The 14,426-nt window shown below is 50.4% G+C and overlaps 1 protein-coding gene across 1 annotated transcript in view; it reads left to right on the forward strand.

The window, feature by feature from the left end:
• The window catches only part of fto (FTO alpha-ketoglutarate dependent dioxygenase), a 113,160-nt gene that overhangs the window by 45,564 nt on the left and 53,170 nt on the right, over positions 1-14,426 (forward strand). The window contains exon 8 of the mRNA XM_083691375.1: positions 3,853-3,977. Coding sequence (XP_083547501.1) covers positions 3,853-3,977 — 125 coding nt within the window. The remainder of the gene's footprint in view (positions 1-3,852; positions 3,978-14,426) is intronic.

Genomic DNA, 14,426 nt, shown 5'->3' on the forward strand with positions numbered 1-14,426 from the left:
AGAGTTGGGATGAAGTCAAAGAGCCAATGACGCATGCACGCACGCACGCACGCACGCACGCACGCACGCACGCACGCACACGCACACAAACTGAATTCCTGACCTATAGTCAGCCAGACTTTTCATGGGGCGTTAACAATTAGATACTGTAGGGGTTCCTTTAGCAGCCCTGTTTATGGTCTGTCAACCAATCAGCAGCACGTTTATGGTGTGTCAACCAATCGGCAGCTTGTTTATGGTGTGTCAACCAATCGGCAGCTTGTTTATGGTGTGTCAACCAATCAGCAGCTTATCGCCTGTCACGTTTCTCCGGTTAGGTTAAACTGTGACCCGATATTTAACTTTTAAATTATACTGTAGCAACTCAACATTCCTTCTCTCGCTCCTTCCCTCCTGTCCCAGTGTGTATGTTTGTATATGGAAACACAGAAAAGGGTGACATTTTGCATTAGATCATCTGGATGAATGGCAGGGCAGGGGGGGGGGGGGGGGTTGTAACACAACGTTGTGTGGGTGTCAGTGAGACGCCCCAGGCTGCCCTCGAGTCTGGCCTTAGAAGGCTGAGCTATCAACACTGGGTGCCTGCAGTATCCCAGCACTCTAGCTTGTGTTTGTGTTTGTTTACCTGCCCTGCTGCTTTTTAGAAGGGAGGTTACATGGAATATATCCCTTCCCCTAGTGTAAATACAAAGGACTGGGCAATGGGGGCTTGGGGCTTGGGCTTGGCGCTGGGGCTGGGGCTGGGGCTGGGGCTGGGGCCTTGCCCTCTCTCTCACCTGTGCTCTGGTCCAGGTCACAGGGACATCCCTGGTCAGCATCATGGAGGCTGAGGACAGCTACTGTCATTTGGGTGTAAATAGAGGGGCCGGCCGGTGCTTAAAGAGGGGCCTGAGGTAGGGGGCTGTGGGGGGGAGAGAGCAGGTCTGGGGGTTGGTGAGGCTGCTCGACCAGGCCAGTAAAGAACCAGCAAGGAGTCTAAAGAGCCTGGGGATCAGCCTGGGGCTAAACCTGAAGGCCTCACTCAGCACCAGACCCCTAAACACAGCACAACAAACACCAGTCCAGTCAGAGAGAGAGAGAGAGAGAGAGAGAGAGAGAGAGAGAGAGAGAGAGAGAGAGAGAGAGAGAGAGAGAGAGAGAGAGAGAGAGAGAGAGAGAGAGAGAGAGAGAGAGAGAGAGAGAGAGAGAGAGAGAGAGAGAGAGAGAGAGAGAGAGAGAGAGAGAGAGACAGACAGACAGACAGACAGACAGACAGACAGACAGACAGACAGACAGACAGACAGACAGACAGACAGACAGACAGACAGACAGACAGACACACACACACACACACACACACACACACACAGAGACGTTCTAGATAATCCTGTTCTGATCAGCACCTCTTTCCTGCCAATAAAGGTTTTTGCTGTCTGTGGTGAAGCCAGGGACTCTCTCCGCAAAGGTACAATAGAGAGATACACACATACGCATGCACACAGAGACACATACATCAAGCACACACACACACACACACACACCCTCACTCCCCTCTCAGGAGGCTGTCGCCAGTTTGTTGACTAAGGCTTAACAGCAGAGAGGTGAGCAGAGTTCACTGCGATGGGGCTTTTCTTGCTCCTTTGGTGGGGTCTGTCATCGCTGATGCCGGGATAGGGGGGAAGAGCCCCTCTGCCCTCCCTCTATCTGGTCAACCCCTGACCCTTGACCCCTACGACCCCTCAGGGCGAGGAGTTACTCACCCAGGGTCGGCCGTCGGAAGTCTTGACACAGGTTAAGTTAAAGAAGCGTGCATTATCTCAGGTATGGCTCAGCAGTGCAGGCAGGTGGAGGTAGACATCGGAGGACGGGCTCTTCGCAATGCATGGAACGGAATAGTGCCATGAGCCCGTCCTCCGATGTCTACCTCCACCAGCCTCCCCATGAGGCTCAGTTTCACTCAGGCAGTGCTGTGTATCAGGACAGACAAACACGACTCAGGATGTGATGTCTACCAGCGAAGATGTTGAAACACTCTGAATGCACTTTCTCACAATTTCTCATCCTGTCACTCACCCGGAGGTATAAGGCTTGATCTAGAGGGAAGGCTCCCGTCTCCCTATAGGGACCAGAGCCTATAGCACCCCCCCCCCCCCCCCCGGTCAGACAGCACATCCCCCTGACGTCTCATCCTCCTCAGGTGCAATCGGTCACACACACACACCCCCCCCCGTGTCAGCGTGTGTTATGACACCCGGCTCATTGCGTCGGAGCGCCGTGTCGTACTGTACGTCTCCGAACCACACACTCAGCTCCCTCTCCAGGAGCCCGCAATCAAAACCTGTCCTCACACGAATTAAGACAGACAGCAGGATTGTCAGGAACGGATTAAAAAAAAAAGAGTTAGAGAGAGAGAGAGAGAAAAAAATCTCAACATTGTGGGATTTTGAAAGGGGGAGTGGGGGGGTGGGCGGGGGGGGGGGGGATGGAGAGGCGAGGGAGGCGTAATGGGAAGAAATGAAAGCGTTTGACTGGTGGATGTGACAGGAAGAGACTGCTCTTAACAAGGCGTCAGAGACAGTCAGAGTAACATATCCATCACACCACCACCAGCAGAGAGAGAGAGAGAGAGAGAGAGAGAGAGGGGGGGGGGGGGAGACAGAGAGAGAGAGAGAGAGAGAGAGAGCAAAAGCGTGAGACAGAGAGAGAGAGGTGAAGAAAAGAGAGGGATTTGAGCGTCTCTCTGACAGCGCTGCATTTAATTTGGGCTGCCAGATCCCTTTTCACATCAGTCTCTCTGAACCAGCTTACAGTGCTGCCGAGCCGAAGGCCCGCCAGAGGTTGCCCGGATGTCTCAGATTAACGCTGATGCGCCGCGTCACACTCTAAGCCGGCCTGTAATTCATGTTCAACAGGGGGATACTAGCACATTACACACCACTGTGCGGACGTGATTAATTGACTCACACTTTTAATATTTGGTGTAATTTGCCAGTCCTCTGATGTGAAACTGACTCTATGCTGTGCTTACAGCCTGTTTTTTATCCAGGATGGTTTTAAGGCTAGCGTAAAGGAAAGAGGTATTATCCTAGCTGAAGCTAGACCAATGTGGCACAGTGAGCGCTGCACACAATGGTCAAGGAACCCACCTTTTCTCTCTGGAATTAACTGCCATGGGTTAGGGTTAGGGTTAGGGTTCTGCTTTCAAGCCGGTTTCTGAGTGAGCGCATTATTTGGTTCTCACATGCTTTGTGTTTGCATTCGGGTGAGGCCTCTCATTCCTTGCTCCTTTCGCTGGAGCGAAAAAGTGATGGGGCGGTTCTTAAAACAAACATACCATCATGGTAATTAAAAAATATACAAGGTATACGTTACAGGGGGGTACACCAACCAGTGGAGGGCACAGCACCTTCATTATCGACTCACAACATGAAAAGGCCGACCTAGACTGAAGTCAGGTACGGAGTACCAACGACTTCCAGTCGTGGTTTATCTAGGCTAAAGGCTCATGGCTTGAACTACTGTAACACAGGGCGCTTGGGGCCAGTTTCTCCGACACTGATTAAGCCTAGTCCTGGACGAAATGTATTAATAGTAAATCTGCATTTATGATGCATGTTAGTCTTGGATTCGGCTTAATCTGTGTCCGGGGAACCAGTCCATCGTGTACAATACCTGTGTATCTAGGGATGGGATGTGTGTTGGAACTGCGGTCACAGTTTGGATTGGGTTGGGGTTAGGGTTAGAGTCAGGGTTAGGGTTAGAATTTGGGTTAGGGTTAGAGTTAGGGCTCAGCCAAGCACTGTAGAGGTTAATCTCACTGTACATGGCATTCTGTTCTGTTCCACTGTGTCCTGTGTGCTTCCTGTATGGCAGACCCAGTTGCTCCTGGCCGTGGTGGAGGACGAGGACCGACAGGAGGAGGGCCGGAGAGAGATAGCGGAGACCCTGCTCACCGCCCTGACAGACAGACAGCAGCGCAGGCAGACATGGAGAGACAGGTACGCAACCACACACGCACACACACACACACACACACACACACACACACACACACACACACACACACACACACACACACACAGTTGAGCGTGGCATACTGTATATCTTTACTAACTCTCAGATAAATCACACAAACAAAAAAAAACGCATATGGCAGTCACTCAAAAACAGCCTTAACTCCCACACATTTTCAGATGTGTTTTAAAGCACAGGTCTTTCGAATTCCCAAAACTTTATTTCTTGTGTTTAATATGAAGTGAATCACACATATGTGCCAGATGGAGATTGTTTGTAGAGCAGGGGGTCCTTGGACCTGGCAGCTATCACAGCGACACGTGTGTGTTGGATAGTCCACCACTTCCTTCCTCCCAGATAAGGCTGGGAGACCAGGGTTAGAAACACTGCCCATTCATTCAGATAACGCCAGCCCTCACACACAGGCCTGTGTTGTTTTAGCTGCTCCATCTCTCTATCACGTTCCCCCTTCAACTGCTGGAGAACACACACACACACTCACACACACACACACACACACACACACACACTCCTATGCACGGTGGTATGCACACACGCGCACACACACACACACACACACACACACACACACACACACACACACACACACACACACATGCGCACACACATACTTTTAAAGTATGTTGTCTGTGTTCCTACAGGTAAGAGCTCAATGAGCCATAAGACCCCAGCTTTAGGGTCCTCTCATTATCAGAGTGATCCCTGCTCGGGGGCAGACAAGACCCAGGCCCTGGAAAGAGCCTAAAGTGCCTTAAGGCGAATGAGTAAAAAGATAAAAGATTCCTACCAGGGCCATTTTTCCCAAAAAGACATTTAGTAAACTTGAATCCCCCCCCCCCCCCTCCCGTGCCCGCCGCATCACCTCGCACCCCCTCCACACACACACACACACACACACACACACACACACACACACACACACACACCCCATAGCCCCTCACCTCATGGCCTGCCTCTTTTTTTCCTGTGTCCCCTCTTGTTGACCCCAAGCTAAGCCCCGACCAGATGATCCTTGTAAACAAACAGTTTCCACACACCTCGTCGGGCGGCGTTGACGCCCTGGACCTTGCTGCCTCTGATGTAGGGCTGGGCCAGGGCGTTCTTAATGAAGGCGCTGAAAGCAAAAAACCAGCCCGCTACACCCCCACGACAACCCTCCCACAACACCGCCTCTACCCCAGACATCTGTACCCCCCTCCACCAGCCCACCCAGGCCCCAGCCCAACTTAGCCCAGCCTAACTGGCCTACCCTCAACCCCAGCCCCAGCCACATGCCAGCCCCAGCCCCAGCCCTGGTCTAGCCAGCCCAGCCCAGCCAGCCCCAGTCACACACTTCACAGGAGAGCACCAATGACAGGGGCCAGGCCAGGAAATGCTCAGTCCTTGTCCCTCGGTGCAGACAGGAGTTTATTTCATCAGTGGTGGATGGGTGATTAGATTGGGGCGACAGCATCCCACACACAAGGGCCGTAATGTGTTTGAACTGGGACTGCTCCCTATCTCTCACCCCACACAGATAATGCCTCTCTCCCAAAAAGCCAGGGAGTCGTCTGTGAAGTGGCTGTCAACAGACAGGGTTTAGTGGAGTCTGAACACATGGCCTGGCGCAATGTTAAGAGAGACGCGCTGCTGATAATGATGAGAGATATGGAACGGATAAGGAGAAAAAGCAACAACGCCAGTACTTTGTGGGGGAGGAAACTGTTTGCGCTTCTACTGTGATTTCGTTTGGAAGTAATATCATTGTTTTGAACCAAAGATAGAGTACATGTGCACAGAGAGAGAGAGAGAGAGAGAGAGAAAGACAGACAGAGAGAGAGAAAGAGAGAGAGAAAGAGAGAGAGTGAGAGAGTCTTAAGGTTCACTCTCGTCCGACTCATTCCAACATTCATTTGTCTCCACAAAGCACTTACCAGAATGGTACCTTTTTGAAATTAATTCGCTGATTCATTTAGCTGTTGTTTTTTTTCCCCCTTCCTCTAATGAGGTTTCAACTCGGTATGCAACAGGCTCTGTTTTTACATTACGCCTCCTTTTGTTTCCATGGAAGCCATTTGGAGCATAATGCTCGTCGTTAAAGGTTTGAAAACAAAGCAAAAAAAAAAAGACAAAAAAAAAAACCCGTCATGATGGATGACTGTAGCTAAGGGCACATAAACATAAACAGCTCCGGCTGATTGATTAAGTTTCTCCCCCGACTTTTGTTTCTTAAACAACGAGTTAAAGCTCTGGCAGTCTGAAACCTGTGCCTGCTAGCCCTTCAAGTCCCCCCCCCACCCCCGGGAGCGTTTTGAGCACTATCGAGGGGAGGAAGAGAAATGGTAGCCGTGACCGGTGTGGTCTTCACCGGTGACTTATGGCTATTCCCGGTGACGAATGCCTCCACTCTCGCTGCTGGGGCCATAGTCCATTCCATTTCCTCTCCGCGCCAATGGAGTTATGAATGCTTTTTTATTCTTATGAGCTTTTTTCCGTAACTTGGTTTGCCGGTGCATATTGAGATATGGTTTTGATTTATGCTGCCTCCCACGTCCCTTTGATGAGTTCCCCATGAGTACCCCTCTGAAAGCGGTCATTATAATGTGTTTGAGTGAGGGTGGGTAACCGTACCGTAGCATGGAGGTTGGACAATACTTCAACAGAGAAAAATAAACATAGGTAATGTAGTTGTCTTGTGTCCGCGACGGACCACCCCTGGAAGACTAACGTTATCAGAACCTTCAAGGGTGGGATTGGTTCCATCTACTGACCCAAGCTCAAGCCCTAAGATGGACATTTCAGGGTTAGTTTCAAGCCCTAGGATTGAAGTTTTTGGGGTTAGCTTCAAGCCCTAACATGAACGTTTCGGGGTTAATTTCAAGCCCTGAGAGGAACATTTCAGGGTATCACCCTCACGATGTCCAAGGTAGACAACCCACCCTCGCCGTAACGTGTCGTTTTTGACAGGTGCTCTAACTAACTAAACTACGCCTCGCGGCTACTTCGGACCCTCCTGAGTGAGGTGACCCCGTGCCGACCCGCCGGAGCCAAAGGTCACGTCTATGGCCAATAAAAAGCCAGCGTTGTCACAGCCGGCGAGCAAACACTGAAGGGAACAGCTGTGAGTTTTGTACTGACCGCGCAAACTGCTGTAGGCTCTGTAAGGTCATTATATGATAATGAAAATGATTAGGGAATTACATGGGGGTTTAGGACATGAGAACGACGGGAAGAGGAAGGGGAGGGGCACGTTGGGTTTGATAAATGGACTGTGAAGGTGCCCATCTGGCCCTTCTCTGTGGCTGTTTCTATCCTTTTCTTTTCATTTGCTCTCTCTCTCTCTCCCTCTCCCTCCTTTTACTACCCCTACTTTCATTCCGCGCTGTCCTCTGTTCTCTAGCGGGGGCCTGTGTGTTTAAAAAAGACGCGGGCGTGTAGTGAACGATTAACAGAGTGCAGGGCCGGCCTCACCTTTGTGGAGGAGAAAGGAGGAGGAGGAGGAGGAGGAGGGATTGGGGGGGAGAAAGGCTGGGGTGTTTATGACTCGGTCGGGTGGGGGGTGAGGGGGGGGGGGGTTTCTGCCTGACTTGGCAACCCCTGTCCCTCTCCTCAGTGTGGGGCGGTAGGAGAGCGGGCCGTAGCAGCAGCTGACCTCTGACCTCTGACAGGGGAAGCGGTTGGACAGCTTGGAACTGCGTAAATCAAGAAGTGGCCGCTGTGACTCCAGGGGCCTCGGAAGTTCATTTTCCAGTGGAAAACTGGGTGACCTCACAAGATTTGACTTCCTGAACAGCACAATGCGACCCCCCCCCCCCCCCCCCCCCCCCCGTACGCCATTTCCCCCACGCCATCGCAATGTATTACGTCTTTTATTCGGTTCTGCATGACCATCATTTAAATTCATTAGTTTACCAAGAATGCACAGAATGAACAATATTGTCATTCAGCAAAAACAGTGTATGTGTATATGTCTCAACATACAGTAGTACTACAGTTCAGAGTGTCCATTTTGTTTTAAAAGGGCCATTGGACCGAAAAAACTATTTATAGTGTGTGTGTGTGTGTGTGTGTGTGTGTTGTACACAGTATGTTCATTTTCATCTACTCAAGCTTTAGTTGAGTAGATGAAAGCTTCAGTCTGACGAAAGAGAGAGAGAGAGAGAGAGAGAGAGAAAGAGAGAGAGAGACAGAGACAGACAGAGACAGAGAGAGAGATCCACAGGTCCACAGCTGCACTCATCACTCAGCTGTCCAGTGTGACCTCTGACCCGGGGGCCATCTCCCAGCCTCCATGGCTCTTTTGTTTCCTGCCATTGTCCCCCCCCCCCCCTCCAACCCCCTGCCCTCCCTGCCCTTACCTGGGTAGAGCGCTCCCAAACAAAAGGGACTCAGCCTGTCATCAAACCCAGGGTCAGCGCCAGGCCTGAAGTTAGGTCCAGGCTCTGGACTGACCTCTCCTACTGTTGTCAGACACCAGTTGCACCCCTGTAGAGAGAGAGGGAGAGAGAGCGAGATGGAGGAACAGAGAGAGAGAGAGAGAGAGAGACCCTCCTCTGCTGTCACTCCTAACCCCCCCACCTCCTCCGCCTCTTTCTTGATGGCACATCTTTTGTGTACTCATTGACAGGGCTCCTCCTCCTCCCCCCCCCCCCCCCCTCCTTTCTTTTCCATGGTGGGACGGATAGAGAGGACAATGGGGGTCCCCCCTGTCCCAGATGGGAATTTGAAAGATGTGTATGTCCCGTCCAACAATGAAGACGGACAAGACTCCAGCCTTGTGCAGTGGAGTCAGTCCAGCCTGCGACATGAAACCGGTGATGAAAAGGAGAGAGGGAGGGGGACGGGGGGGGGGGGGGACAGATACCATACTGTGGGGAGGGTCTACCAACTCCTATCGACAACTCCTCCTTTACATCTATCTAACACTCAGAGTCATAGCAACAGGGGAGTTCCCATAGAGCTCCAGTCAAGCCAGTCATCAGCTAGCTACTCAGCGGTTAGCGAGTGGGAGGGCCCTCTGTCATGTAATGATTTTAATCCTCGACGTGTCAGTCGTCGCCTCTCCCCGAGGCCCCTCTCACGACCGGCGTTTAATGTCCCGCGCTGACGGGAGCGGCTAGGGGCCGGGGATGACGTGACCTCAAACTTCCAAGCGCTGTTAATGACCTGTGTACGCTTTTGCACTCGTTTGTTTAATTAGCGAGGGTTTTGGTGTGGGCGGGTGGGCGTGGGTGGCACGGAAGCCGGATCCGGGCGTCTGTTAACCAGCGCTGGGCGATGTAGTCACCGCGGGGGACAGGTGGATCAGAACACATCTCCCAGACATCGGCCCACATCGCCCCAGCTCACTGGGTAGCGCTCCAGCGCTCCACACAGAAGCACACAGCTAGCTATGCTAAGCTACGCTCGCTACCCCCAGCCAGCACTTGTCAGTCTGACAGTGTGTTTTCCTTGGCGTGTGCTGCTAGCCAGAAGTTTGTTGGCTGCACCTTTGACTTGCTCTTACCTCAGGGTACAGCAGTGCTGGCGGGTGAACACCTGTGTGTCTGGAAGAAGCGTCCTAGCTCTTTCTCTTTTTCTCTCTCTCTCTCTCTCTCCCTCCCTCTCTCCCTCTGCCACCTTCTCTCATCATCACTGCCACTGGTGTGTTTACCCTCTGTACTGCGCTCAGGGAGAAAACAAATATGAACACATCATCTGGATCTTTCATCAGGGGCCAGGGCTATAATTAGTGCTGAAAGCCACGGTTAGCTTAAAAAGCTGTCGTCTAATTTGTCTGTCTTTATCGAAACACGTCTGTGTGGTCCGTCAGGCGGCGGGTGCGTGCGATGAGAGCGCCTGTGGCCTGGGTGTTTGAGGTAGCGATTGTAAATTTTCTCCCATCACACCCGCCCCTGTTTAGCAATAATCTAGCTCGGCACGACACGACACAGCGAGGCCCCGACTGCACCCGGAGCAGGAGTGATTGGCCTCTCATCCTTTTGGCTGCCAGGGTGGAAAGTACATGAGAACATGTCTCACTCCAGCTGGAATGTGCTTTGAACGGGATGACTGATGCTGTTTATTCATCTATGCAGATAACACCACCTCACAACCTGTCTCCACACCTGAATACATGCACACACACACACTTCACAAGGTAATCAGACACACACACACACACACACACACACACACCTGCGAGTGTGCGTGTGCATACACACTTGCGTGTGCATACACACTTGCGCGTGCATACACACACACACAAACACACACACACACACACACACACACACACACGCACACGCACACATAGTTTGGCCCTGAAACTACAGGGTGATCAGACACATTTAAAAACATGGTTACCCTCATTTTGTGGGTGGATGTCAAAACGTAAGCCGTACAAATGACACGATTCAGTATCACCATTCAGTCTGCTAAATTCCCTATTTGCCCTTGACTGGAAAAAAAAAAAAAAAAAGAGGAAAAAAAATCTCAACCATGTTAAATTGCTTGCAGGTCTTAATGGAAACAGTAATTTCATAATTACACTTTTCACAGTAATAGCTTGGCGATGCAATGTGGCGTAAAGAGTGAAAAAATGTCATTAAAAGTCCCACAGACATTTAGGACCCCTTGTTGTAGAGACAGTCTGCCACCGAGTGTTACTTTTAATATGGAAACAACATTGGGATTGTGAAAAGGCAAACCAAACAGAGGGAGCTCCAGATTTGGGGGACGTTTTTTTTTTTATTATTATTTTTTACTGTTAGTCAGGAAAACCAGGGCATTCTTTCTGGTCACACGCAAAACCTAGAGCATGATGGGAAGAGGATGTGTGGCAGGGGTGTGAAACGAGGAACAAGAGCATAGGATTGTGGGCCTGTGGAGGGCGTTCACTGAAAGACACTGTGGATCCTCCCTACCCCTGAGAAGCACAACGCTGTGCAGTTAAACAGGATTGAAGTTGCTCTGTCAGTACTCCAAGGTTAACACACGTATGCTCTGATGAAGGTCTTTCGACCGAACGTTTACTAAATAAATAGAAATTCTGCTTTAATTTTGAGTGTGTGCGTGTCTGTGTGTGTGTGCGTATGAATGTGTGCTCGTGCATACGTGCGTGTGCGTGTGTACAGCACATTTCTGAAGTTATATATCATGAATTTAAATAACCATTGAACCACAAAAGAAATCCCAGATTGTACTATTAACTTAATCAGTCCCCCCAGTGTTTTTGGATTCTGCGGTTCAATGCAAAATCAACCATTGCTCGCATATTTTGCCACGGCTTGCAATTTTAACCAATCATCACATTTTTACTGTATAAAAGGGTCTAATCAAAAAAGGACTTGCAGTTTTGACCAATTACCTCACTGTTATCGTGTTATCCAGTCCAATCAAAACACACATCAACAAACTTGTTCCCCCCCCTGTTCCCTGTCAGCGTGTTCAGGTGTGCAGCTGATGGTGGATGATTGACAGGCAAAGCAATGGACACAAGTCCATCTCATTTGCCTCCAAAAATATCAGCTCGAAACTGTGGGGACAAGTTGTTTAGGACACAAATGAAAGTCGTCAATCTTATTAGAACTGAGTGCATATGACATTTTATTGTTTTAAGTGCCTTAAGTGAAAATAACATTAAAAACCCTCACATTAAAAAAAAAAAAAAAAAAAAAAAAAAAAACATCGCAAATTGCCTCGTAAACTGTTTGAAAAGCCGCAGCGAAAGCAAGCATTTTTGCCCGCAGATATCACAAAAAAACAGCACATCAAAATCCTGGAGGGGCTGATTAAGAGCTTTCTCAGCAGCAGACACAATAATGGGGAGAGTAGACAGGGGAAGTACAGGTACAGTAACACACACACGTGTGTGTGTGTGTGTGTGTGTGTGCATTTGTGTGTGTACAGTAAATAGGAAGGAGTGTTTTGTTTAAGGGGGGCAGAATGATTTGGTGAGGAAAGGGGGGATAGGGGTGGGTCCAATGTAATTAGCTCTCCATATCACTGAATACACTGAAGTGACATGAGAGGCAGGCAGGCACACACACACACACACACACACACACACACGCACACACACACACACACACACACACACACACACACACACACACACACGCACACACACTCACACACACACACACAGTAACACCCTGTGCTCCCTATCCACCCTGGCCCCCCTACCTCCTCCCCCCACCATTGTTAATTATAACCTACACCGCTGGAACACTTCATTTCATGGCAAGCATATTGTCTCTTCCAGGCTGGCGGGCGGGTCATAAATTATCCTGAAGGTGAAGATGTAAGTTGGAGGAGATAGTTATGAACATTTCATCTGTCTGCCGGAGCGGCCGCAGCTGCTCCTGTCAGCAGCCGTGTGGTGGAGGAATTACAGAGGGTCAGGGTGGGGGTCTCTGTGTGTGTGTGTGTGTGTGTGTGTGTGTGTGTGTGTGTGTTCGTTCGTGTGTGTTTCCGTGTGTGTCTGTGTGCGTGTGCGTGTGCGTGTGCGTGTGTGTGTGTGGGTGTGGGTGTTCGTGTGTGTGTGTTTATGTGCGTGTGTGTGTGCATGGGGTAGACAGGTAAGAGCTGCCTGTCACTGTGTGGGACATCTCTGCCGTCCCTGTCACCCCTGCCCCCCCCACCCCCAGCTCGCCCCCGTGGCGGTGGTGGGAGGCAGACAAGCACACGGGCGGTCCCCAAGCTGTCTCTGTTCATTACCGCACCAAGACTGGGACACGGCAGGCAGGTGGCCAGACCTTTAGACCTCACCTACTGTGATCATCTGCCGGGCTTGTGTGCGTGTGTGTGTGTGTGTGTGTGTGTGAATGAGAGAAAGAGATGTGTGTGTGTGTGTGTGTGTGTGTGTGTGTGTGCGTGTGCATGTAGGTGCGTCCTTCTTTGTGAATGTTCCTGTGAATTCCCTATGTTGAGAAGTCGTCCTTCTGCGATGGCGGTTGTTCTTCACAGAGCAGGGAACGTCTCGTGACACCGCTCCACTCGCAGCCTGCTGGAAATTAACGCGAAAAAAAAAAAAAAAAAAAAGAACATAAAGACACTCTTTTTCTCCCTCCAAGTCAATCTTGCAGATTCCAGTTGGAATTCTATTAGGGCCCGAAACTCTGTGAGCTGTTAATTACAATTCTAACTACCGTGGCTGCTGACGAATGGATGGCTTCAGTCCTGATGTAGGATAGGGAGATATCTAGCTCTCTCACTTCCCTGTACAAAGCCCTGCCTCGGAAATGGGTCATCAATCCCACAGTGATAAATGTCTCACGGAGTAATGACTCTCTTATCGCCTTTGGATTACTGCAGATATTTGTAATTAGTGTACCCACACAAGTCCCGGACAGATGTTCCACAGGCAGCACAATGTTGGGCTGCTTGACACTGAATGGGAACTTCCTGGAATGAATAGACAGAGCTGTAAGAGCGTATTGTTGCTGAACACACTGCCTGGGCCTGCAGTAGGAGAACTGGCTGGCACCCTTTAGATGCGTGGAGTTGTGTTTGGTGGGCATACGTACACACTCACACACACACACACACACACACACACACACACACACATATACTCTCTCTTTCTCTCTCCAGGGAGCCCTTTGGTCCTTATAGCTGTCAGCCTCCCTCCACCCTGTGTGTACACAGCCTGAGGTCCGTCCTCCAGTCAGTCAGCTCCAGGGTCACATGACTGAGAGAGAGAGAGAGATGTAAGGGGGAAAGCCCCCCCATCCTCCCCACCCTCCTCCCCATCCTCCCCACCCTCCTCCCCAGCCCCGGAGGTAGCCACCGATATGCCAGAGGGAGGAAGTCGATCCACTTTTAACTTCAATTTCTCCAGTTCTGGGCTGAGGTTTGCTCGGCACTTCCATCCTTCTCTGGAAGGATTCTTTTTTTCTTTCTCTCCCCTCTCCTGTTCTCATGAAATCACAATGCGGTGTATTCAACCTCAGGTGGAGCAATGCAGTTTGACACTGCCAACGCCTGCTCCCCTCTCCCCCCCCTCTCCCCTCTCTCCCCCCCCCCCTCTCCCCTCTCCCCTCCTCCTTCCGTATCGAACCCCCAACCTTGGCGTTGCTAGCACCAATGCTCTACCAAACTGAGCCACACAGGACAGACTCCAAACTTCAGTTTCGCTGACATCTCAATGTCTTTATGATTTAATTGGTTAAGGCTACGGTGCATGTGGACTTGATTAAAAAGCAAACAAACAATAGACAAACAAATGAGCACCCGGAGATGACACTGTGAATAAACAATAATAAATCATTAGTACTGCCTCTCTCCTTAATGCTGATGTGTTGCTATGTTGATGGCGGTGTGTGAAATGTGAAATCATCTCTCTGTCAGTGGTGTGTGTTTGTGGTGCGTGGCAGGGTGTGTGTGTGTGTGTGTGTGTGTGTGTGTGTGTGTGTGTGTGTGTGTGTGTGTGTTTGTGTGTGTGTGTGTGT

Source organism: Argentina silus (genome assembly GCF_951799395.1).
Source record: "Argentina silus genome assembly, chromosome: 19".
NCBI classification, from domain to species: domain Eukaryota; kingdom Metazoa; phylum Chordata; class Actinopteri; order Argentiniformes; family Argentinidae; genus Argentina; species Argentina silus.